At 61.8% G+C, this 27,144-nt stretch overlaps 2 protein-coding genes across 4 annotated transcripts in view; both read left to right on the forward strand.

Moving 5' to 3' along the window:
- Positions 1-1,300: 1,300 nt before the first annotated feature.
- Positions 1,301-15,798, forward strand: TUFT1 (tuftelin 1). 2 transcript variants are annotated; one of them, XM_063357277.1, is made up of 13 exons: positions 1,301-1,414; positions 5,696-5,770; positions 6,047-6,151; positions 6,519-6,605; positions 8,479-8,559; positions 8,975-9,046; positions 9,687-9,800; positions 11,299-11,427; positions 12,203-12,297; positions 12,924-13,029; positions 13,548-13,631; positions 14,440-14,540; positions 14,866-15,798. In XM_063357277.1, exons 1-13 carry the CDS (start codon positions 1,355-1,357, stop codon positions 14,918-14,920), a joined length of 1,164 nt encoding a protein of 387 aa, XP_063213347.1. In that variant the 5' UTR covers positions 1,301-1,354; the 3' UTR covers positions 14,921-15,798. The 2 variants fall into 2 exon arrangements, with proteins under 2 accessions (XP_063213347.1, XP_063213348.1); XM_063357278.1 differs by lacking the exon at positions 8,479-8,559.
- A 1,253-nt stretch (positions 15,799-17,051) lies between these two features.
- Positions 17,052-27,144, forward strand: part of SNX27 (sorting nexin 27) — a 33,874-nt gene continuing 23,781 nt past the window's right edge. Inside the window, exon 1 of one of the 2 annotated variants that reach the window (XM_063357163.1) lies at positions 17,052-17,376. In XM_063357163.1, the coding sequence (XP_063213233.1) occupies positions 17,093-17,376 (284 nt within the window). In that variant the 5' untranslated portion in view covers positions 17,052-17,092. The remainder of the gene's footprint in view (positions 17,377-27,144) is intronic. The other variant, XM_063357164.1, reaches the window with a different exon arrangement.

A 27,144-nucleotide genomic window follows, 5' to 3' on the forward strand; every position in this document is an offset into this window, starting at 1 on the left:
TCCCCTCTCCGGTCACTACCGGCCCCGTCTCTGCGTTGCTGCCGCCCAGGGCTGTGCCAGGCTCGGCGTGCCCAGCACCTGGCCCCGCACCCACCCACGGCATCCCCACTGCGGCTACACCGGGCCGGCACAACCGGTTCTGCCCTCGGCTCCTCCCGGACACGCGTGTTGGAGCCGAGGTCAACCACCGTCCCCACCCTCTGCCTCAGTTTCCCCAGCAGCCGCTCAGACCAGCAAGGGGTCTGGGGTCCGCCTGTGCCTCAGTTTCCCCCCACCCCACCCCACCCCGGCACTGCTGCGTTGATGGGGGGCTCAGGGGCCATGGGGTGTCCAGGGGAAGAAGGGGCTGGGTCCTGCGCCTGAGCGTGACCAAAGTTTGCCGGTCCGTGGCTTTGCCACTGGCAGCCAGCCCCGAGGGAGCGAGGTCCTCCAGCCCGCAGAAACTCCCGCTGCCCCAAACCCCCCCGGGACGGGCTGTCCCCACCCTGGGGCTGGAGCGTGTCCCCGGCTCGGCCCCAGTGACCGCACGGGGCTGGAGCGTGTTCCGGGCCGGCGGTGAACCTGAGGCCGGCTGAGCTCATCACACTGGTATGTGGCAATTAGCGTTGGGCAGAGAGGAGGCAGCCGGCACACCCAGGCCGCCCGCCATGGCACAGGGACACCCGCCCCGATAGTCCCCGGTCCCCCGACCCCTGGCACTGCCCCGGGGGCTGCGGCACCCACCGGGCGTGTGGCCGGTGACCCCAGGGCTCTGGGTGGGGGCATCCCCAGCACCTCCCGCCGGGCTGGGCCAGCACCCAGGGCCCAAACATCCCCGGGGCGTGTGTGGGGACCATCCCTGGCACAGTTTGGGGTGCAGTTTGGCACGGCGTGGCATGGCTCGGCACGGCATGCCAGCGCTCGGCCGTGCCGTGCGGGCCCTGGCTGGGTTTGGCAGCGCTTGGCGAGGGTTTGGCAGAGGGCGGGTGGGGCTCGGCAGGGCTTGCTGTGGCTTTGGGGTGCTTTTGGGATGTTTTGGGGGTGGTTTTGGCGGTGGTTTTGGGCCGGCTTTGGCACGCCTCGGCTGCCCGGGCACGGCGCTGGGGGCGTGGTCACACACGGTGGGGGCGTGGTCACTGGAGGGGGCGTGGTCAGCGGGTGCATTGTTAATGAAAGGAGGCGTGGTTAGGGGAGGGGGCGTGGCCAATGGTGCGTGGTTCCTGCTAGAGGGCGTTGTTAAGGGAGGGGGCGTGGCTAGCGGGAGGCGTGATTAATGAGAGGGGCGTGGTCGCGGGGGGCGTGGCCGGCGGGAGGGGGCGTGGCCGTATAAAGGCGGCGGCGGCTGCGGCGGGTGCGGGCAGTCGCGGCCGGGGCCATGAACGGGCTGAAGGGCTGGTGCGCGGTGCTGGACGTGCGGCCCCACGGCGAGACCCCGGTGAGACACGGCCCTCGGGACCCTCCCCCGCAACACACACATCCACCCACCCCCTTCGCCGCGGGGGCCGCCCCTTCCCTTCTCCCGGTGGGGCTGGGCCGGGGGGGGTTGGATCCTGGGATGAGCCCTCGGTGGAGCGGGGCTGTGGCCACCCGCTGTCGCTGGCCCGCGGGGAGGTTTGAGGGGAGTCTGTGGGCGACCTGAGGCCACTCTTTGCCCCGGGGGTCCGTGGCCGTCCGTTACCCCCGTGGACCGCCCCGGCGAAGGTCCCCATGGACCACAGGGACCTTCACCAGGGTGGTCCACGGGAGCTTGGATGAGCCCCGTTGGGGTGGGCGAGGACGGCAAAGTACCCCGAGGGACGTCCTGGTGTCGGCGTTGGGGTCCCACTGTCTCCCCATTGTGTTCCCCACACGATCATCAAAGCGTCCCCCAATAACGTGATTTTTTTGGGGGGTAACACACCCCTCGAGCAGCTCGTGGCGGCAGGAGCAGCCGGCAGCGAGTCTGTTTTGGCATTTTCCCCCCTCGGTTATGGCAGGGCCTGGCGTTTTTCCCCCTTCCGTATTCTTAGTTTTTCCCCATCGCCGCCGGGACGGGCCCTGGGTGGGGCTGGCGGCACCCCAACGCCGTCCCTGCGCCGGCGCGGCGCCCCGGTTTCCCCGCCAAGGCGGCGAAGCCGGCGGCGCTGCTCAGCGGTTCAGCCTTTTTGCTCGGGTTTGGGCGACCGGAGGGATCCCCGAAGGTGCTGGCGGTGGCAGAAGAACCTTCCCGGTGCTCGCCCGCCTTCCCCGGTGCCGGCGGCCGCCCGGCTCCCGGCCCGAACCCCGCCGGGTGACTCAGCTCTGAGTCTCCTCAGGAGAGTCCTAATTCCCCGCAGCTTTCCCGGCCTTATAAGGAGCGATTGCAGAGTTGGGCTCGTTTGGCTAATGGGTTATTACGGTGATAAGCGCCTCTGTAACGCCGGCGATCTCCAAACGCCAGAGCTGTTTGCTGCTGATCCTCGGCGATACCCTCCGGGTCAAGTCAGGCCTGTTCTTATTTAACAGTCGGGATGGATGGACGGACGGAGGGACGGAGCGTCTTCCCCACGGTTGCAAAACATCGGCGTCGCCGGGTCCTGAGCCGGTGCCATCACTCCTCTTCCACTCGGGATGTGCTCGGGGTTTGCGCGGTTCCCTCTTCCCCGGGAGCGGCGTCGGAGCCTCTCCTTCCAGCCAGGCTTTTCCCAAGTGGGGTGTTTTGGACAGGAAGATGAAAAATAGACCAAAAGGTTTAAAATCGGCTTTGGCACCCCAGAAAGCCCGTCCCTAGCCGTCCCAGCCAGCACCGCCTGCCCTCATTGCCAGGGGACTCTCGGTTGGACCTAAAGGGCCGCCGGGATTTTGGGAACGCCTCCCTGAAGGAGCATTTGTCCGTCCTGCTGGAAAGCCCCCAACGGCTGCAGCGGTCGCCCAGACGGGGCCAAGCTCTCCCCACCGCAGTTAATTCCCGAGGCCGGTAGTAAATGCCGCAAACACGGGGCGCCAGGCTGGAGTCGCTTGTGGGGCGCACGGTTGGGGCTGTAAGGAAGCATTTCCCGTGCGAGGTGGGGTTTTTCCAAGCAGGAGGCAAGCGCGAGGCACTCCGTCGCCTTCCTTTTTGCTGGCCGCATTGCAAAAACCTGGAAAATAATGGCCTGAAACCCGCTGCCCCCTCCGCTCTGGGGCTGCGAGCAGGCGGCGAGTGCCGGCAGAGCGGATTTAACGCCAGCCAGGAGGTAATGGAGCCGGGCAGGGGCGTCCCCGCGGCCCCCACGTTCCTCTTCTGGCCAAATTCGGCACCTCGGGGGGGCAGGACGGCGTGTGCCGGCTGTTGTGTCCCTCTGGGTTGCTCCGGCTTTATGTCGGAGAAGCTGCTTCTCCTGGAAACTGGCAAGGAGCCGGTGAAACTTTGGCTGCGGGACGGTAAGAGCCCCCAAACCCAAAAATAACCGCGCGGGAGCGTGGCCGGGGACCGGCGCGAGAGACGAGAGCTGAATTAGGAGCCTCTTCTCCTCTCCGGCGTCCAGCCCCGGCGCAGCTCACCGCAGCCCGGGGAGGGGTTCGCCTTTCCCCGGCTGCACCTTCCACCCCCGGCTCCTGCCTCGGCCGCCGTACGAGCATTCGCCGCGCCGCAAAAGCTGGTTTTCTCCCCCCGGTGCTGCGGGGAGCCCGGCTCAAACGTCCGTCCCGCCGCCCCTCTGCCTCCCCGGCGCGCGCGGAGGAGGAGGAGGAGGATGGCGACGGCGGAGCTTTCCCCCGCCGGCGTTTGCATGGGTGGCTTCCTGGTTGTTTGAGCCGAGGTTTGGTAGCGCCGGGGCCGGGCGGGAAGGCACCGGCTTCTCTTCGCTTCCAGCCATGAGCAATTTGCGTCGGCTCGGTGGCGGGTTGATCCAGGAGCAGGGTGGGTTTGGTTTTTTTTTTGGGGGGGGGGTGGGGGGGGACGGCGTTCTGCCGCGATGGGAAGTGCCCACGTGCCGACTGGGGTAGTTTTGGCTGCGGGGATGGAAATGGGCCGGTGCTTGTTTCTTATCGCAGCGAATCTTCCCCCGGCGAGCGATTGCCTTGGCGGCGTCCCACCCTCGCGCGGGCTCGACGGGACGGCGAAGGCGAGATCCCGGCGCTTGTAAACAAAGCAGGGAGCGAGGGGGCGTGAAGGGACCGACGAGCTGCCGGCGGCTCTGCCATCGCCAGCCGCTCCGTGCTCTTACCCCCGGCTTTTCCCGGTGTCCCCGGTGCGCTTTGGGCAGCGCGAAGACGATGGGCGATGCTTCGCCTGTAGGCGCTGCCGTGAGCCATTTTCCCGGCCGTAAAACCCCTCCGAAGGTGCTTCTCGCGTCTTCCCAAACCCACGGCGCACGCCGCGTCCCGCTCCTTCGACGTTTTTCGGACCGAACTTTCCAGCTTCTTGGGGCTCATCGAGGAGAACGCTCCCTGGTTTAACGTTGCGGACGAGTATCTGGTGAAACGATGGGTGCTGCTGAGGGCTAGCAGAGCCCGAGCGGAATTTCTCTTGGATAATTGTCTTAACGGGGGAGCGGAGGGGTCTGGCCACGCGTTTGGGATCCGTGGGAGGGCTCCCGGGGGAGCCAGCGTTTGTGCGAGCCGCGTACACGCAATATTTTGGAAACAAACAGATGGCTTGTCGAGACTTGGACGGCGAAGGGGAGCGTTTGGAAGGCAGAAATACCTTGATGTTGCTTTTGGAGAGCGGCAGGGTGACGTGGCCGAGGTGTGGCGAGGGGCGGGCGCCCGGCGCCGCGCGGGCACCTACCCCGGCTCCGCCGTGCTGCCGCCCGAGAGCCCGCCGCGGCCACCGCGCGCCCAGCAGCTCCCGCTTTCGGGGTCACCTTTAAAAAGGACCATGAACAACGTCTGCCTGGGAGCCGGCGAGGTCTGTCCGGGACGGGGGGGGGGAAGGTCGTGGTAGTGCTGTGCCGTGGGTGCGCGGTGCCGGCGTCGAGCTGTGGATAGAGAGCGGGCAACCCCCCAACGGGGCGTTTTTGGGTGTCCGTGAGCCGCTTTTTAGGGCTCTTTATGTGCTCCGGGCATCTCCTCGGAAGCTTGCTGAGCTCCGCATGGTGCCGGAGGTGGCCGAAACGCCTCGTCGGTGGGTTTGGGTGGGGAGTTAAGGGGTGAAGGCAAACGGGGTCCTGGCTGGAGCCGCCGTGGATGCTCGTGGCCAGGGAGCGCCCTGTCGCCGGTCTCGCTGCCGAAATGGGCTCTGTTGGGCCGGGGCCGTGCCGGCAGAGGACGGGCAGAGCCCTGGGGGTGCGTGGCCATCGCGGCCGGGCCGGGAGGAGGATGAATCTGGCAAGGTCCCGGCACACGAGCCGCTTCCACCCTTCTCCAGGGCTGCACCGAATGCCGCGCGTCGGCCCTGCCGCAGCCGGCGAGGGCCGTGACTCCTGGCAGAGGAGGGCACGCACCGAAACGAGCCCGGCGATCGCTTCTCCGGCCCGTCTGCGTTACCTCAGCCTTGGCCGGGCCACGGCTCCTCCGTTTATCAAATCCATCGGGGCCCGTAGCCGTCGTGCGCTCGCCATTACTCACGTTAATCCCCGCGACGCTTCAGCAGGCTGCAGCTCAATCCGCAGCTCGTCCGCGTGTCTCGGCAACGCCGACCTGGCGCTCGGCTCTCACCGGAGCCGGGTGTTTAAAAAAAAAAAAACAAAACAAACCAAAAAACACAAACCACACACACAAAAAAACTCTTTCTGGGAATTACGAAACTAAAGCCTGCTTCTTTTTTCTTTTTCAGGAGAGCGTGAAGGTGCTGCGGCTGACCCTGCCCAATGACCTGCCGGGAGACAGGCGCGAGCAGGCGAAGCAGAAGGTGGGTCTCCCTCAGTTTGGGGTCAAAGATGCAAATTTTTGGGTCAGCTTGGGGGAGGTGGGAGCGGGCGTTCGGGGGAGGATCGGTCGCTTTATGCCTCGTGGACGAGAAAACTCCCCTCCTGCTCTGGTTAAACGTTTCGGTGCCAGCTGCCGAGGCCGCGCTCGGCGCCGCGTTCCGCTGCGAAAGAGCCCGATGCTCATTTGGCTGGAGCCGGGCGAACCCTTCCAGCCCGTCTCGCCCCGCTGAAAGCTCTGCCGCTTCTGTCTCCTGCAGCCGGTGGGAAAAGCCTTCGCCATGGTGGCCAACAGATCCAGCAACGCTCACTCCCTGGCCTCCGAGTGCATCAAATCCAACGACGGCGATGAGGAGATCATCAAGGTACGGTCCCTGGCTGCCCCACTTTGTTCCAAAGGAATCTCTCCTAGCAATTTGGGCTGGAAAAAAGGTTTTGTCTGAAGCTACACCGGGAAAAAGCTCCCCGTTTAGCTGGTGGTGGGGTGGGCAGGGGGCTGGGTGGGCACCGGCTCGGTGGGTTTGCAAGGTGGGGGGGGGCGCGCGGGAGGGGGACCGGCTTCAAAAAACGCCGGGGAAGGCGAACGGCCAAGGGGGGAAACCTGCGGCCGTGCCTTGGGAAGCGGTGAGATCCGGCGTCCCCATCCCTGCGGAGCCGGGGCTTGCCGCCGGCGGTACTGGGCTGGCTGGAGCCGGGAGGGTCTGACCGGCCGCCGCCGTCTCTCCCGGGCAGGTTTATCTCAAGGCGCGAGCCGAGGGCAGCACGAACCACGAGGAGCACGTCAACCAGCTGAAAAGTGAAGTTCGTTACATCCAAGAGGTAGTTCACGTCCGCGGGGGGAGGAAGAGGGGGGGGGCTCCGGCTTGCGCCCACGGGGGCTTGCAGCGAGGGTCGGGGTGCTCTGCTTCCCCCGGGGTGTCCCCTGGGGCGTCCCCCCGGGATGTCCCGCGCCAGCGATGCCCGCGCCGGCTGCGGCATTCGAGCCCCGGCCAAACTGGCAGCGGAGCCGAACCCTCCAGTTTGTTGACTTGCCCGTACAGGGCAGTAGTCTAATCAAGCGCCATAAATTAATTCAGCCTGACTAATTGCCGGGCTATATGGACTGAATTTGAAGAGAATTGCGCGATGACTTTCCCCCAAGGCTGTCCCCTGCACGGCTGGGTGCGGCTGCAGCCGGAGCCTCTCTCGTTAAAAGGCAGTTTCTTTGGTATGTCTCATCTCCCAAAGTAAACTGGATGATGCGGCGGCGGCTCTCGGAAGATTAACCCTCTCCTCGGCTCCTGGTGGGGATGTTATTTCCGGAGAGCTGGTCGCAAGGCGCGGAAGCGGTAGCGTGCATGTTCTGGCCTGGGCAGCTTGGCCTAAAAACGAGATTAAAAAAAAAAAACAGAGAGGAAAAAGGCAGAGGGGGGGGGTTTGGGAAAAAAAAACCCCAAAATTAGAATAAAGTTGGGTTTGCTCCGACGGCTGGGGCGAGGGGGGGAGTTTCTGTGCTGGGGGCAGAGCCGGCAGGGCGGCCCCCAGGTCTTTGACGCCGTCCGTCTGACAAAATGCAGGGTTTTTTTTCCTCCCCCCGCCCCCCCAACTAACCCCCGAAAGAAAACAGCCTGTGCCTATTCCTGCTGCCTCCTGCCTGCACCCAGACCCCCCCACTGGCTCCGGGGGGGCGGGCGTGTTGCTCACCCAGGCCTTATCTCATCCTTCCCACCTCCCTTCGGCTTCAGCTCTTCTGATGGGAGTTTTTCCCTGGGGGGCTGGAAGGGGGAGTCGGGTTTTAAAAGGGCCCCTGAGCAATGGCTGGGCGGGATTCGGGGTTGGGGGGGGGGCAGCGGCCGCCGTTCGCAGCCCCCTCAGAACAGCTGAAGCAGCAGAACCCCGCGGCACCGCTTCATCCCGCCCGTGAAAACCCGGGAATAACCTCAACCAGTAAGCGGGGGCGCGCGGTACCAGTCTGCCCGCATCCGAGAGAAGCGCCCTGCGCTGGGTCCTGGCGTTATAAAAAAAAAAAACAAACCAAACCAAACCAAACAAAAACCCCCCAAAACCAACCCCGGGGGATGCCTCGATCCGGCTGGATCGCAGTCCCCCGATGGGTGTCCCCCCAGGCGAAGGGACCCGAGAGCCGCGCTCTCCGGCAAACTGCTGCTTCGCCCCGGGGCGTCCGAAACCAAGGGGTAGGGATGAAGCCGCGCTGCCAGCGCTGGGGAGAAGGTTTTTCTTGGAAAAGCGTCGGGGCAGCGTTGGCTGCAGGAGCCCGTGAATCGTTCCCCTGGCTCGCTCGCTCTGACTAATTCGAGGAGCTGCCGCTCGAGACCGCGCTTGTCGGGCGTCCCGCGGCGCGGCAGCGAGGGAGCTGAGGAGCAGCGAGGGTCTCCTCAGCGCTTCCAAGGTGAAGGCGGCGGCTACCGCGTGAAAAATCAGGAGCGTCTCCGGATTGTTGCTTCTTTTTTTAAAAAATTTAATATTTTTTTTTTTTTTTTAACTCGCCTGTGGGGCAGCTGCCTGGCGAGGACGGCGTCTGCCGGGGACGGCGGCGGCTGGTAGGCAGGGCTGTAGTAAAAGCAGAGGGTCAGGCTGGCGGAAAAGCCGTTGGTCGGGTGTTAGCGGCGCAGGGCATCGCCGCCCTTTGGTTTCGGTTCGGCTGAGCGACACTGTCCATGCAGACGACGCTAAATTGACTTGCCTTTGCCAGGCTAGAAGTTCTTTGAAGAAGCTGCGGGAAGACTTAAGTAGTAAACTTGAGAACAGACAAGGAGATAAACAGCACGCACAGGTAACGGGAGCATTTCTCGGGCGTTAAATGACATTGGTTTATTAAAAAGGTGTCCTCGTCGGGTCCGGAAAAATGATAGAAGGGGCCTCAAAGCTGGAGGCGCTTGTGGCGAATGACAGCCACCTTGGCGCCGTTGGGAGGCAAAATTGGAAACCCACGCGAGCACGTAACGTAACGAGGAGTCAGTACGCAAAACGCCTTGGCTGGCCAAATCGCATGTTTGTTTGCGGAAACAACCCCCCCCACCACCACCCCGCCCCCCGCCGGGTCTCCGGTCGCTGCGGTGCCCCCCCGGAGCTGTCTGCATGCGACCGCTCTCGCGAGCGGCTGCGCCGGCCGCCGTTCGGTCCCCGTCCCTCCGTTCCGTCCCCGTCCCGCCGTTCCATCCCCGTCCTTCCATCCTTTCCTTCCGCAGGTGGTGCTGGAGCAGCAGAACGGGAGCTGGCTCTACCCCGAGGGGCTGCGGGACGATTCCCGGGAGGAGCAGGTACGGAGCTAAAGAGTCGGGGTTTTCAGGGGATTTCAGCGCTGGGGAACGAAACACGGGGTTGGGTTTGGTGTTTTCCTCCCAGCAGGTGACTTCAAACCCGCTCAGCGCAGGATCGGGCGCTCCTGCAGCAAACGCTCGTCACGTTATCAGGGTCAGATCAGAAAGAGAGCGCAAGCTCTTAGAGCAATAAAAATGTGCATAATGGGGTTTGAAACCTCCGCACGCGAGAGCTTTTTAGCAGGAGAGATAACAGGGAGCCGAAGCTGGTAAATATTTTTCCAGCTCCTCGTCTTTCCCCTGGCTGGGGCAGATGCTCTGGGCTGGGGTTTCGGGCCGGGTTGCCCCGGCCTTGGCGCGCGTTGCGGGGTTTCGGGTTGCCCAAGCCGGGGATGGGGATGGCAACCTGCGAAAAACAAGGCTTGGAAGGCACCCAAAGGGTACGGAGCGCGTTATCTGGAGGGCTGGAAGCTGTCGCTCGAGCGTGGGAGGTGAGGACGGGAGCGCCTCTCATTTTTTTTTTTTCGAGCCGAGGAGCCGCGTTACTGGGCTTCGTCACCAGCAGCGCTGCCCACGTTGGGGCGGAGGGCTCCTTCCATGCCTCCCGGCTGCTCACCCTCTCCTCTCGCCGTCTCCGCAGGAGGAGGACTGCTCAGGGGAGGACGTGGAAAAGATCCGACAGACGGCAAAGAGGCTCTTCACGAAGCTGCAGGAGGCTGAGAAGCGCCATCAGTTGGAGAAGAAAACCTTTGAGGTGACTACGCTGCGCGCTTCTCGGCTGGGGAAGAGTGATTTTTATTTCGTTTTGGGGTTTTTTGGGGTTTGTTGTTTTTTTTTTTTTCTTTTTGGAAGTTCCAGGAGCTGCCGGAGGTGTCCGGCTTCTCCTTTGCGGAGCAGCGGGCTCAGTGCGCGCTGTTAAAACCCCCCGGGGAGGGAGTCCAGACCCCGGCAAACTGCCTCCCTGGTTGCCCGGACGAGTGTGAAGACACAAATTCTTTCCCAGTTAAAAATCGCGTAAAAGAAAAGCAGCAGACAGGTTGGAAGGTGGTGCGTCCTGTCCCCCCCACCAGCCCCCCGCCGAAACTTTCCGACCGCAGCCGGGCTCGGTGCGGAGAGGGCTGTTCCGTTGAGGAGCGGGGACGGACGGGGCGTCCCAGCCGCTCGAGCGGTGACCGAATCTGCGGTTGCCAGGCGCGGGGCCGGGCTGCTGCGGCGATGCCGGGCGGCCGCCGTGGTCTCTCTTGGGGCTCAGCCTCTCCGTCCGTGGGGCTGTTTGCTGGAGAGAGGGATGAGCTGAACCGGAGGCACCCGAAGCCATTGCCCGGGACTCCTCGCCCCCGAGCGGTGCTGACCAAGCCGCCACGTTCGCTTCCCTCCCTCGGCCCCGGTGATTAATGGTCACCTTCGGTTTGTTTTCTAGTGATGGCTCATGTCCCGGATGGGCTGGGCCTGCCCGCGTCACCCCGCAGCTCCGAGCGCTGGTGGCAGCAGTGACGTCCCGTCCCGCGTCCTGTCCCGCAGACCAAACTGGTCCCGGGATCCCCGGGGGGCGTTCCCCGTGGCGGGACGGGGTTCAGGGTCCGCTGGGGGAATGGGTTGGAGCGGCGACCGCTTCCTCCGGCGCGGGGACGTGGTGGCCGTGCCCCAAGGGACTCTGCCCTGGCGCATCGGAAGTCCCGTGGTTTGGTGGCGTTTTAAGGTTTTTGGCCACACGGAGACCCCGGGGATGGCAGGGAGGGGTGTTTTGGTCCTGCCAGTGCCACCCAGATGTTCTCGACGTGCCTCGTCGTCTGAGCCTGCTCTCCATCTGTCCCAGGGACGCACGGGGACACCCTTGTCCCCTCTCGGCACCTGAGCCATTGGTGCAGGCGTGGGGCTGGTGCCGAGGTGGGTTCCTGGGGCACAGGCTGCAAAAACCAGCCCCCGAGCGCGCGGGGCTGAGAACCGCCACGTCTCTTGGGTGCGAGGAGCCTTTCTCGCCCCGGCGTCGAGGCGCTCGCTCCTTTGAAGTGCTTTGAAGCCGGGGAGCTTTCTTGAAGAACATCTTCTCTCTCTGTCTGTCTCTCGCTGTCTGAAGCGCGTCGGGCCGTTCGCTGAGACGCCCGGCCGCCTTCAGCGAAATCCGCCTGCCAAGGCTGCGAGCAGCGGGGGGGCGGCTCCGAAACCTCGCTCGGGAGAAGGGCTGGGGGTGTCGGAAGAGGGGGAGAAGGCGGAGAGGGAGGGGTGAAAAGGCATCTCCCTCTCGTTCGCAGAGGACGGTCTCGCAGTACCAGGAGGAAGCGGAGCAGACGAGCGCTGCCCTGCGGAGAGCGGAGAGGAGCGTGGCGGAGAAGGAGGTGCAGGTGGACGAGCTGCAGAGGCTGCTGGCGGGGATGGAGAAGGTACCCCGTGGGGAAGCCGCGGTGGGGCTGGTGGGATTAGCCGAGCTGCCCAGCGATGGGGGGCGGGGAGGGGGAATGGCAAAGCCCGCTGGCGATGAGTTTGGCAGTGCTCAGCGCAGATTTCCCGCCCTGCCGCCCCGGCCCCGCAGGCTGCAGGGGACCCGCCATTGGGAGGCTTTGGTTTCCCAGGTTGAACCCGCCGGCGTCGGGCGAAGCCAGCTGCTGGGAAGGGCTGAAAATCGGCTCGTTGCTGATTTAAAGTGGCACTTCTCAGGTCTCGAAGATCTGGTCGGTCTGTGCAAGCTCTTCCAGGTATCCTGGAAACGAGCGCGCAGTCTAGACAGCCGCCCGGTTCTTCTTCTCGTGGGGGCATTAACACAACCTCCAGCCTTGGTTATTATTTTCTTTTTTTTTTTTTTTTCTTTTTTCAGCTGTGGTCTGCTCATAATAACATTAAAGGCATAAATCTAACAGTGCAGTACGAGCGCGGTGCGATGTGGGGCTGCCTCCCCTGGCCCGGCGGCGGGGAAGGGGATGGGTTGGTGCCTGTATCCTTGGGGCGGGGGAGCGGGACGTCGGCTGTCGGTCGTCCGCGGCTGCCCTTGTCTGTCTCTCTCTCTGGCATGTAAATTTAAACGCCGGCGAAAACAACCCGCAGATGGAGCGGGGAGGCCGAGCTGAGCTCGCCGGGTGCGCGGAGCTGGGTTCGGAGCCCAAGGAGCATGTGTTGCGACTTGTTTTTCTGCCCGTAACCCGGCCTCTCGCTCTGCCGCAGGAGCACAGGAGCTTGCTGCTGAAGATGAAAGAAGGCGAAGCAGAGCTGGCGAGGCTGAGAAGCGTGGAAGGTGACAAGCTCGCCGAACAAGACCGGTGAGGCTTGGCCTCCGGCTCGGCTGCCAACTCCAGAGCAAGCCCACGCCGCTGGGTCGGGGTGTCAGCTCGCTGGGGCATGACTGCACATTCCTGCGAAGGGCGTGCTGGCTCTCTGGCTTGCAAAACAGCGCCCTGCTCCCAAGAGCTGACTAATCTCCAAATACCTCCCGCAGTTTTGCTTTGCTCCGAGAGATCCGCAGCTCCGGAGTCGGACTGCCCGGAGATCTCCCACTGCCGGTTGGGAGCCCGAGGCAGGTCCTGCCTTGCCTGGGGAGCCTCCGGAACAGCCGATGCTCCCCGGTAATGTCGGCTTCGTTCCACCCAGCCGGCATCCTTGTGCTCCAGGGGCTAATTGGCAATGGCTCGTTTCTGGAAGGCCTTGTTTGTGGCCTGACTCTTCCTGATGTTCCTGTGTCCCCGCAGTCTGTGGTTGCCAGCCTTTGTGGCTCCTGCCTGAATAGGTTTTGTCTCTGCCTCTCCTTACCTCGTCTAGTCAAAATATTTCCAGACCTGTGTAGGGGAGACCTGGCTGATAAAAGCTGCTCTGGGCATAGCCGGGTGGGTGCTGCTTTTCCGGCAAGCCGTCCCGTGGCTCCCGGACTCCGTTCCTCTCCTTTCCCTAGGTCAGCCCAGCTGGAGAAGGAGGTGGCCACGCTGCGGGAGAAGATACACCATCTGGACGACATGCTGAAGAGCCAGCAGCGCAAAGTCCGCCAGATGATCGAGCAGGTGAGAGGGGAGAGAAGGGTTTGGGGCGGGAGGACCCAGAGGGGGCTTAAAAGAAGCAGAAAGGGGGGAAAAAAAATAAAAAATAAATTAAAAAAAAAATCTCCTGAGGTGCTTGGGAGCCCAGAATTGCTGGTTTGTGGGGCCGAGTGGCTTTGCCAGCCAAAGGGACACCAGTTCAAAGGCGGCGCAGAGCCCTGTCCTGCGGCGGGGACCGACGGGGGGGACATCCCGGGGGGCCGGGGGAGGGGATAAAAGGAGAGGAAAAAGGAGCGGTGGGGAACTGCCGGAGGAGTTACATCTCCGGCTGCGTGAGCAGAGGCTCCTTCACCTGGGGCTCGATTCTCAGGCTTAATTTGAGGCTTTTTGGGGATTGGTTTTTACGCAGAGCTTGGAGTTGATGCTGTGGGTGGTAACGGGCGGAAGGGCGGCTGGCTGAGCTGCCCGCCTTCCCAGGCGTCCCCCCCAGCCCAGCCGTGCACGGGAGGGATTTTCAACTGCCGGGATCTTTTCCCTTACAGCTCCAGAACTCCAAAACGGTGATCCAGGCCAAAGACGCCGTGATCCAGGAGCTCAAGGAGAGAGTCGCTTACTTGGAGGCTGAGGTTTGTCTTAACGGGGCTGTTTCGGGGCGGGGGGGGTGGTCTGCTCCGAGCTCGCACCCTCTCGGTGAAGCCTCCGCGGCTTCGCACGTGGCTGCGTCCCTCGTGGCGATGAGCTTTGCTCTGGGCAGAGCGGCCGGCGGCAGAGCCCTTCCCCTCGCACGGGGGAAAACGTGTCCTCCCCTCCCCAGCCCCCCCCGAGGGCTGTGCCCTCCTGCCCCGAGCTGCTGTGACGGTTTCCAACGCAGCCGGGGCTGCTGGAGCAGCTGTGAACTCGAGCCGAGTCCAAAATATAATCTCATCGGGCACATTTCCGTGGCAGCAAAACCCCTTCTTGCTCACGGAGCTGCAGCTGAGCGTGTGCGTGTCAGAAATTAAAATTGCATTCCAGCCTCTAGGATTGTAACAAGTGTCAGATCTCTCTCCTTTTTTGGAGCAAAACTAGAGCCTGCATTGGCGCTTCTAGCGTTTTCTTCCCTCTTCGGTGACTTATTTTGCTGATTGCTGCCTGGGGACGGTGTGCGAGCGCTGCCTGCCGTCACCCCAGGCGGAAACCAGGTCGAGCGCGAGAGACTCTGCGCTGGTGGCTTTTTCCGCTGTGGGTTCGGCGGGTCTTACGCCCCGTCCCGGCTCTCTTTCGGTGAGCAAGTCCCTACGTAGGGCTGGAGTTCACTTCCTTCGAGAAAAATCTGCCCCGTTGCAAGAGGTGACACTGGAGCATTCCTCGGGAAGCCGTCTGTGTGCCGGCAGCTCCCCCCCCCGCCCCCCCCCCCCCCATCCCCTCGCTAACCCTGGCTCCGTCTCTTGGCAGAACCTGGAGATGCACGACCGCATAGAGCACCTGATCGAGAAGCAAGTCAGTCGGGGCGGCCACAGCTCCCGAGCGCGCTCCAAGTCGGAGTACGTGAGCAGGTACGCGGGGAGCACGTACCCTCCAGCCCTCCCGGCTGTTCAGCGGCTTCGCCCGCAGCTCCACGTCTTGCCCGAGGCGGTGGGAGCCGCAGTCTGGGAGACGATGCTCTTCTGGAAGCGCGTTGTATTATTTTTCCTCTTTGCGGCGAGCTCTCCTTTCCTGTATTCCCCCTTCGGGGGAGCAGACGTGCCTCCTGCGGGTGGTTCTGGGGGGAGCCGGCCCCAACCAGGGCTGGGGCAGGACCCTCTCCCGCAGGTTTCCCCCCGCCCCCCCCAAAACCTCATCCAGTTCGTGTGGCTGAACCAACCCCTTTCTCTCTTGCAGCAAAAGGCTGACGGGCCCCAAGCCGCTGCCTCTCATTCGAGTAGTGGAAACATGAGTTTCGAGGGCCGGTCCGAGCTGAAGACTCTCCCCTTGTTATCGTTGACTGGATTTCCCTGCTTGACTGCCATCCTCTGGCCCCCGTGCTCCCAGAGTCTCCCCGGAGCCGTCGGCGGAGGGCTGTGCCCCGGGAGAAGGGTGGCAGCCGAGGACAGACGTAGCCGGGGGCGGTCCTGGCAGAGGAAGGAGGTTTGCGAAGCCCCCACATTGCTGTCCCCACTGGGTCCCGAGGTCACACGGATGCCAGTTCGGAGGCTGGGACCGGCCGGCCCCGGCGTGGACACGGCAGCGGCTCTCTGGCTGGAGAGCCAGGCTCCGCTTTCCATGGTGGGTCCTGGGTTTGCCAGGGTTGCTCTGCGGGAGCGGCCTTTGCTTCTGAAGGGCCTCGTCTGAACAGAGCCCCCCCTTCAGCTTGCCAACACAGACTTGGGGTTTGACCTTTTTTTTTTTTTTTTTCTGGTGAAAAACCAAAAAATTAAAAAAGAAAAAGATTCACTGTTACAAAGAAGAAAGAAATCCTCCTGAAACAGGACTCCTTCCTACAACAAAGCCCAATGCGTGACAGGTTGGGAGCCTCCACCTCCGATATCTCCCGCACATATCTGGCTGCTCCGGACTTGGCAAAGGCTCACGTGGCCAAAAATCCGTGTATCGCCGTGCTTTTCCCAAGAGCGTAGAGAAATTGTACCCGACGTGCGTGTAGTGTTTAAACCCAGAGGCTGTTTGGTTTCTTACCTGTATTTATTTCAATAAATTATTGGTGTCTTCCAATGATGTGGTGACAGGCATGATTGCTGCTGTCCGCCTCCGAGGGAGCACGGTCGAGGACTTGCCTGTCCCACGTTTGAACTGGGAAATACCAACCAGCTTCCTCTGGGTTTGCCCGTTATTACCTGTCTTGTGTGCGCCCGTGCTCGGGAGCGGAGCTTGGGTACGTCCAGGGAGAAGCCGTCGGCGTTTGTAACCGATCACGTTAATACAAAAATACACGTGCCTTAATCCCTCCGCCTGCAGTCGGTTGAGTAGATGTGACCAGTGGAAACGTACTGGGATCTGGGGGTGGGGATTCAGTGTTTGGGGCTGTGCTGGCTGCTCCAGGAGAGAGATGGAGAAGGCCCCGGAGATGCTGGGAGGGCTGGAGCCCCTCTGCTGTGGGGACAGGCTGAGAGAGCTGGGGGGGTTCAGCCTGGAGAAGAGAAGGCTCCGGGGAGACCTTCCAGCCCCTTCCAGTCCCTCAAGGGGCTCCAGGAAAGCTGGGGAGGGACTCTGGAGCAGGGAGGGGAGCCACGGGACGTTGGGAATGGGTTGAAACCAAAAGAGGGGAGATTGAGATGAGATGTGGGGAAGAAATTCCTTCTTCCGAGGGCGGTGAGCCCCTGGCGCAGGTTGCCCAGAGAAGCTGTGGCTGCCCCATCCCTGGAGGGGTTCAAGGCCAGGTTGGACGGGGCTTGGAGCCACCTGGGCTGGTGGGAGGTGTCCCTGCCCAGGGCAGGGGTTGGGACTTGATGAGCTTCAAGATCCCTCCCAACCCAAACCATTCTGTGATTCTCTTTTCGGCACCTCCCTGGTGCTCCTGCTCCACACAGCGGCCTGTGCCACCTGCCTCCATGGCAGCCGTGGCCCTTGCTGGGAGGGGAGGGGGGCAAAGAGAGCGTGGCCCTGCTGCGGTTGCCGCTCCTCCCTGGGGACAGGGGCGTCCCTCTGCCCTGAGGTCCCCAGGGGCAGGAGAGGTCTGCGTGTCCCTGGGCCCCACAGTGAGGCCTGCAGGTCCCCTGAGCCCCATGGCGAGGCCTGCGGACCCCCAGTCCTGGCCCTGAGGCCTGGCCCAGCTCTGGCCCCATGGCGGGGCCTGTCTGCCACCTGTTGCCTCATAAGGCCGTGTGACATCAGAGCAGTGACATCACAGCGCGGCACCGGCCCCCCCCCTCCCCGCCCCGCCCCGCCCCGTCCCGTTGCCACGGCGACAGCCTCGGCGCGGCACTACAACTCCCGGCAGGCCTCGCGCCCTCCCCGCCGGACTACATTTCCCAGCGTCCCCTGCGCCCGCGGAGGCGGGGCTGGACGGGACTACATTTCCCGTCGTCCCTTTCGAGGGGGAGGAGGCGTTGCCCTACGGTGGCCGGCGGGGCGGCGGTCGCGTGACGGGCCGGCCCGGGCGCTGCTCGCCAAGATGGCGGACGAGGAGGGCGAGGGGCTGCCGCGCTCGGCGGCGGCGGCGCAGCGGAACGGCGGCGGGGAGGGGGCCCCGGGGGGCCCGGGCGGGCCCCGCGTCGTCCGCATCGTCAAGTCGGAGTCCGGCTACGGCTTCAACGTCCGCGGCCAAGTGAGCGAGGGCGGCCAGCTGCGGAGCATCAACGGCGAGCTCTACGCCCCGCTGCAGCATGTCAGCGCCGTGCTGGGCGGCGGGGCGGCCGACCGCGCCGGGGTGCGCAAGGGGGACCGCATCCTGGAGGTGTGAGTACGGGGGGGCCGCCGCCCCGCTGCCCTGCCCGGCCTGGGGGGGGTTGCCCGCCCCCGCCCCGCCGCCGCCCCCGCCGCTGGGAGGGGGGTCCGGGGGGGGCTGAGCCCCGATGGGGGGGGCGGGGAGGAGGCTTGGATGAGCCCTGAGGGGGCCCTGAGGGGTCTTGGGGGAACCCGGCGGGGGGGGCTGAGCCCCGATGGGGGGGGCTTGGGGAAGCCCTGAGGGGGCTGAGCCCCGCGGGGCTCGGGGGGGGGCTTGGGGAGCTCGGGGGGGGGTCTGAGTCCCGATGGAGGGGAGCTTGGGGGGGCTCGGGGGGGTCTGAGCCTCGCTGGGGGATTGGGGCATCCTGATTAAGGGAGACTGAGCCTCTTTGGGGGAGTCATGAGGAGGGGCTGAGCCGGGCTGGACTCGGAGGGCTGTTATGGGAGCATGTAATGGGGGACCAGGGTGGCTGCCCCTCGGTGGGAATGTGGGGGGGCTTACGGGGGCGGCTGGACCTCGCTGGAGGCTTAGGGGGGCTGGTTTGTTCTCCTCTCAGCGGGGGCTTTGGGGGTCCCCAGGGGAGGCACCTGTGAGGAGCTGTATTTGTCTGCCCAGATGCTTTGGGGACCCCTGGTGAGGGGGCCTGCTCTGGCCTTCTCTTACTGGGGGGGCTGGGCCAGGTTCCTCTCACTGGGAGCCCTTACAGGGGCTGGCCTCCCCTCACTGGGGGCTTTGGGGACCCCTTATGAGGGGGCTGGGCCAACCTCTCGTCCCTGAGGACCCCATTATCCGGAGAGGGGTGGGGGCTGCCTTCATCCTCTCCTGGAGGGTTTTAGGGGGTTGTGGACCAGCATCTTCCTCCCTGGCGGCTTTGGGGGTGGAGGGACGCGGTCTCCATCTCCTCGAAGGCAAGGCACTCGTTTTTTAGGGTGTTATTTAGAGGATCCCCTTCTTTGTGGGGTGTGTGGAGGGACTGAGGGTTGGAGGGTGAGTCTGGGGTCCCCTTCACCAGCTCATCCCTGGGGAGATTCTCCCCCCACCTTTGTTTTCGGGGGCATCCCTTGGGTTGCAGAAGGGCTCACAGGCAGCAGAAATATCTGTAGGAGCCTCGTCCACGGATCTACCTCCCCAGCTGGGAAGGAGCTGGTGGAAGGGGGTGGCCGCAGTGGGGAATTTGCCTGGGGAGGCACTGAGCTCCTGGAGAAAAGCTTTTTCCCCGGGAGAGATCCCTGGTGAGGAGGGGAAGTAGGTTAGGAGATGTGGAAGGTGGTGGCTGGAAGGAAGGGGGAGAGCGGGAGGGAAGGGTCCGGTGCTGGGCTGGGTCAGCTCAGGGGTGTCCCCCTCCTGTGAGCCAGGATGAGGTGCGCGAGGGTGCAAACCCTCCTCCTGCGAGTGGGACCCTCGGTCTTCAATGTGGAGACCCTCCTGGGGCGGGCAGGGGGTTCCTTTGGGAGGAGACCGGGGTGTTCTCCAGAGCTGGTGGCCTGCCTGTCCCCCCCCGGCAGCCACGAGGCTTTGGAAATGCGCGGGATGGGATGGGACCGGCTGCTTGGGTTTGGTTCTGGGACCTCGGGTTGTCCCGGGCTGTGCGGTGGTAGCTGTTTCTCGACAGCAAGAATTGTAACGTGAACCCGAAAACATCTTTCCCTGGGAATGCTTCAGCTGTGTTGAAACTGATCTTCCCTCAACCCCCAAAACAAAACCCTTAAACTTCGAGCCCGTGTTTGTGGACTGACATCGGTTAAATCTCTTTGAGGGCTTTCTGCGGCCTCAGCCTGTCGAGGTGTGTTTTTCTGAGCGTGTTCCCCTTCGTCTTGTGGTTCTTGGGGTTGGTTCTGCCCGTGCTGAGCTACGCGATACCTCCTGGTCCTTACGTATTTGTACTTCATGCTGAGTTGGTTAAGTTCAATTACTTATTAATTACAGGGATTTCATAGCAGCAGGAATGCTTCGCTGCCGGTCTTTGCAGGCTGCAGTGTGTGAAGGACAAGAGCATGTGTTTGGGCCCGGCAGAGAAGAGCTGTTCTGACTAGCCCGTGGCTAGAGAGCCGGCTGTGCCCTGCAGAAAGCTTGCTGTTGGGATTTGGCTCTCTCCCGGGTGACCCAAATACTTTACACTTTGATTTTTTTTATTTTTTTTTTTTCTTTTTTTTTCCCCCTTGTGCAGAAGAACAGTTCAGGGGGTGAATTCTGCACCTGGAGGATCTACTTGAAAGAGCAGCGTTTATTGACCGAGGGGAAATATTTTGTGTGTGTTGCGAGGTGCCGGGCTGAAATTCTCCTTCGTGCCCACTGTGGGGAAATAATTAAAATGCCGTGTTTGAAATCAGAGGTAGGTTTTGAGGCCGGTGCTGGCATGGGCGTTCAGTCCCCGGCGTCTCGGGGAGGGCCCGACCTTTGGTCTGTCGCCAAACCACACAGCGGAGATTGAAAGAGTTAAGACCTGCAGATAACGATGGCTCATGAGGGCGCACGAGGGTGTTTGCTGGTGGCCTCTGGCTTCCCCCTCCACAGGGCAGTTGCGACTGGAAGGATGGGGCATTTCCTCTTCCTTTATTTGCCAGCAGAAGTTGCTTTTAATTTGCCCACGTACCTTCTTGTAGCACTGCCAAATTGGCTCTCGCCCTTTTCCAATATGGGCTGTCGTTTTTGGTAACCTGACCGCATACATCGGCCCGAAAAACATTACGCGGTATCAGCCACATTTTGGCGGCGTGAAGACTCTGCGCACCCTGCCGAGGGGACGCTGATTCTCCCTGGGTCTGTTAAAATCCAACTCCTGCAAGTAAATCCTCGCGCGGTTGTGAGTTGGAGTAGAAAACAATAAAACAAGACTCCAAAAATAGCTCCGGTTTCCCTTCCTTTCCACAGCAGCACCCTGCGTACAATGGTGGGGGTGGGGTTCCCCGGGAGGCTCGGGGGCCCATCCTCTGCCGTCTCCCCGGCACGGCGTTCCCGGCACGGCCCCCGCTTCGTCTGCCCGTGGGACCCACGGTGGGTTTGGGGGACTCGGGGGAAAGCCGGGCTGCCGGTGGGAGGAACTGCTGGCCCCTTGCAGATCTCGCGCCGTGTTGAAATGCCGAGAGCTGGCCGGGATCGGCGTGCTCCGAGTGCGCTGGTTGTGTCCAACTCCCGCAAACTGGCCCGGGTGAGAGTTTTTTTGGGGGGGCAAGAGCCTGAGAGACCGAGTTTCTTCCACTGCGTGGCCTTGATGGAATGGCCGTGGCTGTTGCTGTGGAGTAACGGGGTGTTCAGCACGGGGCGACTCCTCTGTGGGGTCTGTCCCCCCGCCCTGTCTATTCCCCAGCTCGCTCGGGACGTGCGTGGGGCTGGACGACCCAGAGACCCCCACGTCCCTGCGGGGCTGAGGGTCTGCTTTAATGGGCATGTGGTTTCCTCCGGCGAGGTGGAGGAGCACAACCTGCTCCGCAGTCCTCCTCCGAAACCGGAGGGCGTTTCGGGTGTTGGCTGAAGGGTTTATTTCGTCCTTTCTTGCCATCCTTCACCGCCTCGCGCTCCCGTATCCAGCGTCTAGCTCAGACCTCTCGCTTTCGAAGGCTGGTTTTGCAACACAGCTATGGCGTGCTCTCTAATCTTCTTAGCCGGTTGTGTGTTTGTGGGTGTTGAGGGCATTGGAGACAGACAATGAAAGCTAATTTAGTTCTTGATTATCACCCTGAATGACAATCATAACTAATCTTGACGGGGAAGAAAATCTCACTAGCGTTTGCTCCGTTTGCAGGGAAGCTCGCTCAAAAATAATTGAACAGATAAAGGAGGGGGTTTATTCTCAATACTACTGAACTGCGTGCAGCGGAAACCTGGTCTGATCTAGGTGCATTTGGGAGGGTAGGGGGGGGTACCGTACCCCGCCACACCGGAGAACTGGTCTCCATCGCTCATTCCTGCATCCGAAAAAAACGTCTGAAACGGTCGCAGCGCCGGCTGCTGCGAGAGAAGGTGTCATCCCCCTCGATACGGGTCTTGATGGAATAACCCCCACCGGCGACGGCCTCCTCCTAACCCGTGCAGGGGTAAGAGGCATTTCCCTCAGGAGATTAAACTCTTTATCTCTCCTTGGTCTAAAGTCTAGTTTTGTGTATCGGCTTGGGACAGAAAAAAGCTGGTTCTGCTTTGGAAAAGGCCGGAATGGTCTGTAAAAAGGAGGCGGCACTGCGTGCCCTGCTGATGGATGTCTTGCCTCCTCCCACCGCCTTCCCGGCAGCGTTCCTGAATTCCCCCCCAACCTTTTTGGGTTCCATCCCTCACTTTCCTGCCCACCTTTTCGGAGCGTTTTCCTGTGGGTCAGCATCTCTTTTTTCCACCCCCACCCCCCCCCCCCTCCTTAGGAACGGGGCTGCCGGAGCGCAGGAAGGGGAATGGATTCGGCTGGGTAAGGCTGGGAATAACGCGGGGCTCCTGACGCGGCCCGGGCTCGGTGTGCTCAATAAGGCTGGCGTTGGCTCTCGGAGTGAAAAAACTGCAAATGTATCTTTTCTTTCTTGAGAGATAACAGCGGTGGGTAAATGAAGAACCCTCGTGTGCTGGGTTTTCCATGAAGCGTACAATTAGATAAATGCAAGAGCCTTTTTATCTCCCCTGGTTTAACACTTCTGCAGTAGATTTAAACAGAACTCTCTGTGTGCGCCGTGGAATGGGCGCGATGACTGAAGCTGGAGAAATTTAAACCCATTTCCGCCGCTTGGGCTCTCTGCCCCTGCTTTGTTCGTCTCAAGATAACGAAGCAAATGGGTCAGTGCCCATAGGCTCGCTGGAAACGGCTCCTGATGGGGAAGAGCGGCTGGGGATGTGCTGGATGTTGGTGCCCGGCGTTTCGCGGTGGCTTTTCTGTACCCATCGTTTCCCTTCCTTGCTCACCGGTCTGAACACAGGGGAAGCAGCGCCGGACGAAATACAAATCGGGGGAAAGTTTCCTTTTACTGGGATTCAAACCTGTGCTCGCAAAATGCGGGCTCCAGATGAAAACACCATCAAGAGCCTCCTGAACGCCCGGACTCCGAGCTGCTGGTGGACTGGGATGCTGTTTGGAAGAGCAGGAGCGCGAGACCCCGCCGGGCCCTTCGGTGACATCTTCTGGGGAGCGTCTCGTGACGGTGGTTTGCAGCGTGTGGTCTGCAGAGTCCTCGGGGGCCCATTGATGTTGCTCGGAGCTGCGCGAAAGAGCAGGGCTGGGAACCCAAAGCCGCTGTCCCAGGCTCGAACTGGGTCGTCAGCAGCTTGAACTGAGCCAGAGGAGAATCTGGGTCTGCAAAAGGAACAGATAAGAATCGTCGCTTTGCTGTTGGTCAGAAAGGTTACGCTTAAAAAGTCCAGCTCCGTGCGAGCCCTGGGGCTTGCGGTCCAGCAGCCCCCTCCGTCTCTCGGCTTCTCGGGGTGGTTCTGCTGATGGTTGAGGGGAGGAAACACGGAGGAAGTCTTGACCCAGATCTTGTCTCCTAGCGCCGGTGGAGAAGCTGAGTGCAATGAACACTGGGTTTCCAGAGTGGATTTGATAGAGGTTTGGTTTCGCAAGCGTCCGAAATGTTGTTCCTTTTTCAGCGAGACTAATAGCTTTCCACCTATTGAGTCAGTCCTTGTTTGCTTTTCAGTGCTATTTAGTTTTTAACCTTCTGAAATGTTAACATTCTTTGTCTGCTTCCAGGGTGTTTCAGAAGTGTTAATTTGCAAGGAATCGTTGCGCTGATGATTGGAGTGGGTGAATGGCAATCGCGGGTGTTTGCCGGAGCCAAAGCGTGTCAATACGCACAAGGCACGTTAAAACTTCCTTAAAATGTTGTAAGAGGCTTCAGTGAAAATGGTAATTATCCAGCCTTCTCCTGGTCTCTCCCACGTAAGAGAGACGGGAAAGGTCACTGGAATCGCGCTTGTTAGTGTCTTCCAGGCATATTTTTTTTTATTTTTTTTTTTCATCTGTTCGGAATAATGTTGGACAGAGCCTGGATTTCTTCGCTGTAAAAGCAGAAGGCTGGTTTCCCTTTCTTTGGGGTGATTAGAAATGGGGAAATACCGCTTCGGCCCCGGCTGAGCAGCCTTGGATGGTTGGGTTTTCTGCAGCGTCTACGGCAAGCCTGGAGAAGCTGTCCCGCACCGCGGTGCCCAGTAAGCTCATTAGCTCTTCCTCTTCGTTTCCAGAGCCTCTCCCGAGGAGGCCGCTGATCCCTGCGGTGACTGCCCTTGTCGCTGGAGCTCGTCTTCGGCGCTCTTCTCCCTTCATCAGCCCTTCTCGGAGCGGAGGGTAATCTGTCACCGCTGCTCTGGTCTCGGCGCCACGCTGAAAAATCTCTCCCTCGGCTGAATATTTGGTGGATGGGGATGAAAAGCCGGATTCCAGTCGCGTGGAGATGGCTGCCGTTTGCCCACCCCAGGAGGGACGGCGGGCCGAAACGACTGTCCTCCGCGCGGCCCTGTTCTGCCCCAAAGGGAGAAGGACGGAGGTGGGGGAGTTCAGTCACCGACCCACGCTGGACCCCAGCGTGGTGGACCACCACCCGGAGAACCCGGGTGTTAGAGAAGCAGCAGGAGTGCGGGGAGCTTCTTGGTGATGTGTTGAATTTTAGGGGCTTAACGTACGGCCTTGGGCAGAGCCGGAGCCAGATGTATTTTGAACCAAGCGTCGGGAGCTGGAAGATGGGAAGTGCCTGGTTTTGCCGGGCTGGGAGAGAGGTGCGATGCTGTCGGGTACAGCTCTGCTTGTTTTACGCAGGTTTTGCTAGTCTTGCCTTGACTGCAGAGCTGGGCTTTGCCGTGGTGGCCCTGCTGATGGCGTGGGACGGCTGAAGGTGCTCATCTGCTAAAATGCAAAGCCTTAAAGATGACCCGAGTGGTTTCTGGGGTGTTTTTCCTTGGGCAGTTTGTCGGCTGGGTTAGCACTTTGCCTGAACAAAGCACGGAGGCAGGTCGTGGTCTTAATCTCCAGGAAGCTTCTTGCAGGCTTTCTTGCAGTAAATTTCCTTGTCATCTCTTGACAGACAGATAGCTGGGAAATTTTAAGAAATCTTCGCAGAAAAATGAGTCATTGGGTGTACAAATGGGAGAAGTGAAATGTTCTTCTCTGTGTCTTGGGGATCTTGCTCGTTAGCGCCAGCGTGATGGGGATTTTTGCTTGCATGCTTTTGTCCTCGGGGTCTCCTGGTGTTTGCCAGCGGTTCCTCTTCTTGCCGAGGACGCTTGCCCATGAGCGCTCTGCGTTCAAACGCAGCTGGGGAGTGAGACCTTTTCTGCGCCGCGCTGGTGGAGAGAGCAGGTCTGGGGGAGCGAGTCGGTGCTTCAGCAGCTCATCCTCCTTCCAGCCAGGGGACCGTGCAAGCCCGCTGCCGCCGCTCACCGTCTTTGGCCTTCCGCTTTGGAAACTCAGCCTCGGAGAGGCTTTTAAATTCATTACGGTGAACAAACACTGGTCTGCTCTGCCCCCCAGCATGCATTTTTGGCGGCGGGAGCTTGCCGAACCACTGGCTGGAGATCTTCTGTTAAGCGTAATCTGCTGTAATTCCCGGAGCCTGGCTTCCCACGTAGCACCAGGCGAGCCCCGACTGGCGAGTGCCGGGGCCGGCAGCGCCCGGTCTCGCCCCACGCGTGCCAGGGCGTCTGCCCTCGCAGCGGCGTCAGCGGTCACAGAGCCTGGCGCTGCCTGGGGTCACAGTCCAGAGTCTCAGCCTGTCTTGGCAGGATCTTTGGCATCGCGCTGGACTGTGGACTGCGGCACGGGCGTACGTTTGGAGACATACGGGAGACAGTTGCCCTCAGAGATGGAGAAACGAGTGTTTTGGGGTTATGTTGTCTTCAGCTCAGCCAACGTGAGCCCTTACCCGTGGTGAGTGTCGAGCCAGGTTGACCCTGACCAGCACCAGGAGGGAAACAGCTTCTTCCCAGCTCCCACAGGAGGTGCCGAGAGCATTCGGGAGCCCCTTCGCAGCCCTGCCCAGGTGGGGATACCCTTGTAAGAGGGACAGCGTGAAAAGGCTCCACGTTCCCCTGTCGAACAGCCCACTGAGCAGCTCCAGCTTCACTTCTACCCACCAACTCCAGAGCTTTTCCTGTGGTAACCTTCCTGCCAGGCAGCTCATGGCCCCGGCGAGGCAAAGAGGAAGCCGGGTGCCGAGGGAAGGAGACTCGCCCGCTGTCCTGCAGCAGAAGGTGACAGAACCTCATGCTCCCGGTTTAACCACGTCCATGTTTGGTGGTGGACAGCTGAGAGAAGTGATTTGTCAGAGGGTGTTGCTCTTCGAGTGCTGCTGAAGTCTGGCAGACCTTGCTGGGGCTGGCCGTGGTCTTCGTGCCGCAGCGGTTTGCTCTGCCCTGAGCAGAGTTCTCTATTTCCCTTCCCGCGCAGAAGAGAGCTGTCTGCAGCCTGCGGTGTCTCCTTTGCGGAGGGAAGGATTCGTTGGGTCTGGTTGTCATCTGCTGATGTTGTGCCTGGACGTCCTTTCTGTAAGGTACGGAGGGACCCAGCCCTGCCGTCAGCTCAGCACCCCTCTCCTGGGACCGTGCGCATCCCCTGGAATGCGAAAGGTAACGCCTGGATTTTTTTTCCGACCCCAAAGGAAGGCAGAAGCTTGAGGAGCAAAGTACCTGAGTGTCCCGTTGTTTTGGGAGAAGCGCGTTCGCCTCTCGGATCCCGCAGGTCTGTGGCCGTGGTTCAGCTCGGCTTCTCTCGCTTCGCCGCCTGCTCCTGGTTTGCCCGTGGCGGATGATTTACCATTCCCTTTCCTCGCCGGTTCGTGGGTGATGATTCCGGGCTGAGTTGCTATGGTGACTTTATTGCAAAGGTGCGAGTCCTCCGGCCCCGCGCGCCTGCGGTGCCGACTGCTCCTCCTCACCGCTGGGCGCGGAGGACGGCGAGCGGAGCCGCTGTTACAGCAGGATCTGAGCTGAGAAAAGCCGCCCCCGGGCGCGATGGAGAGCCGGCGGCGGGTATCACCGTTTTTTTGTGAATGAAATGATGCATTGCAGTCTCGCTGTCGGGAGTCCCAGGTCCTGTCCTTCCTCGCCCCCTCCCAGGGCTCGGTGTCGGCTCGGGGAGAAAATGGGTGGCAGCAGGAGTCACCAGGGGCTGGGGAGAGGAAGAGGAGGAAGCCGGCACCGTGTTTCTTCTCGGGCTGCTGGCAGAAGGGAAAGCGCGGTGTCCGAGGGCTTTGATGGGAAGTAAAGCTGAGGACCTCGTCTCAGCCTGGCTGGGGCTGAGTAAGTCAAAACCAGGCTTGGCTTTTGCAGCCGAAGCAGCGCGTCCTGCAGCCTGGGTCAGCCGAGAGCCCCTGCTGCAGGCGGGGGGGGGCTCTGCCTGCCGCTGCCCGGAGATGGGCTCGGGGTCCAGCGTGGGTCGGTGACTGAACTCCCCTGCCTTCGTCCTTCTCCCTTTGGGGCAGAACAGGGATGCGCGGAGGACAATCGTTTCGGCCCGCCGTCCCTCCTGGGGTGGGCAAACGGCAGCCATCTGCACGCGACTGGAATCCGGCTTTTCATCCCCAACCACCAAAAATCAGCCCTGGGCAGCGGCGCCGCCGGACTTTGCAGCCGGGGTTCATTCTCGGCGAGCGGAAGGGATCTGGGGTCAGCGAGCAGCACGTGAGCGTCGCGCAGCGGGGCGGGGGGGAAAGGCAAACATCGCTTTGGCGCGACGGTGTCGGTGGCTAACGGCTCGACTCGCTAACGAGGGCTGCCCTGTGCGGCCGAATTTGCTGCTTCGGGGGCCACGCTGCTGCCCCGGGGAAGAGCTGGAACGAGGAGGGGGTTTCTTCTCTTCCTGAGCTCAACAGCCTTGT

The sequence above is a fragment of the Chroicocephalus ridibundus genome, chromosome 21 (genome assembly GCF_963924245.1).
Source record: "Chroicocephalus ridibundus chromosome 21, bChrRid1.1, whole genome shotgun sequence".
Lineage (NCBI taxonomy): Eukaryota > Metazoa > Chordata > Aves > Charadriiformes > Laridae > Chroicocephalus > Chroicocephalus ridibundus.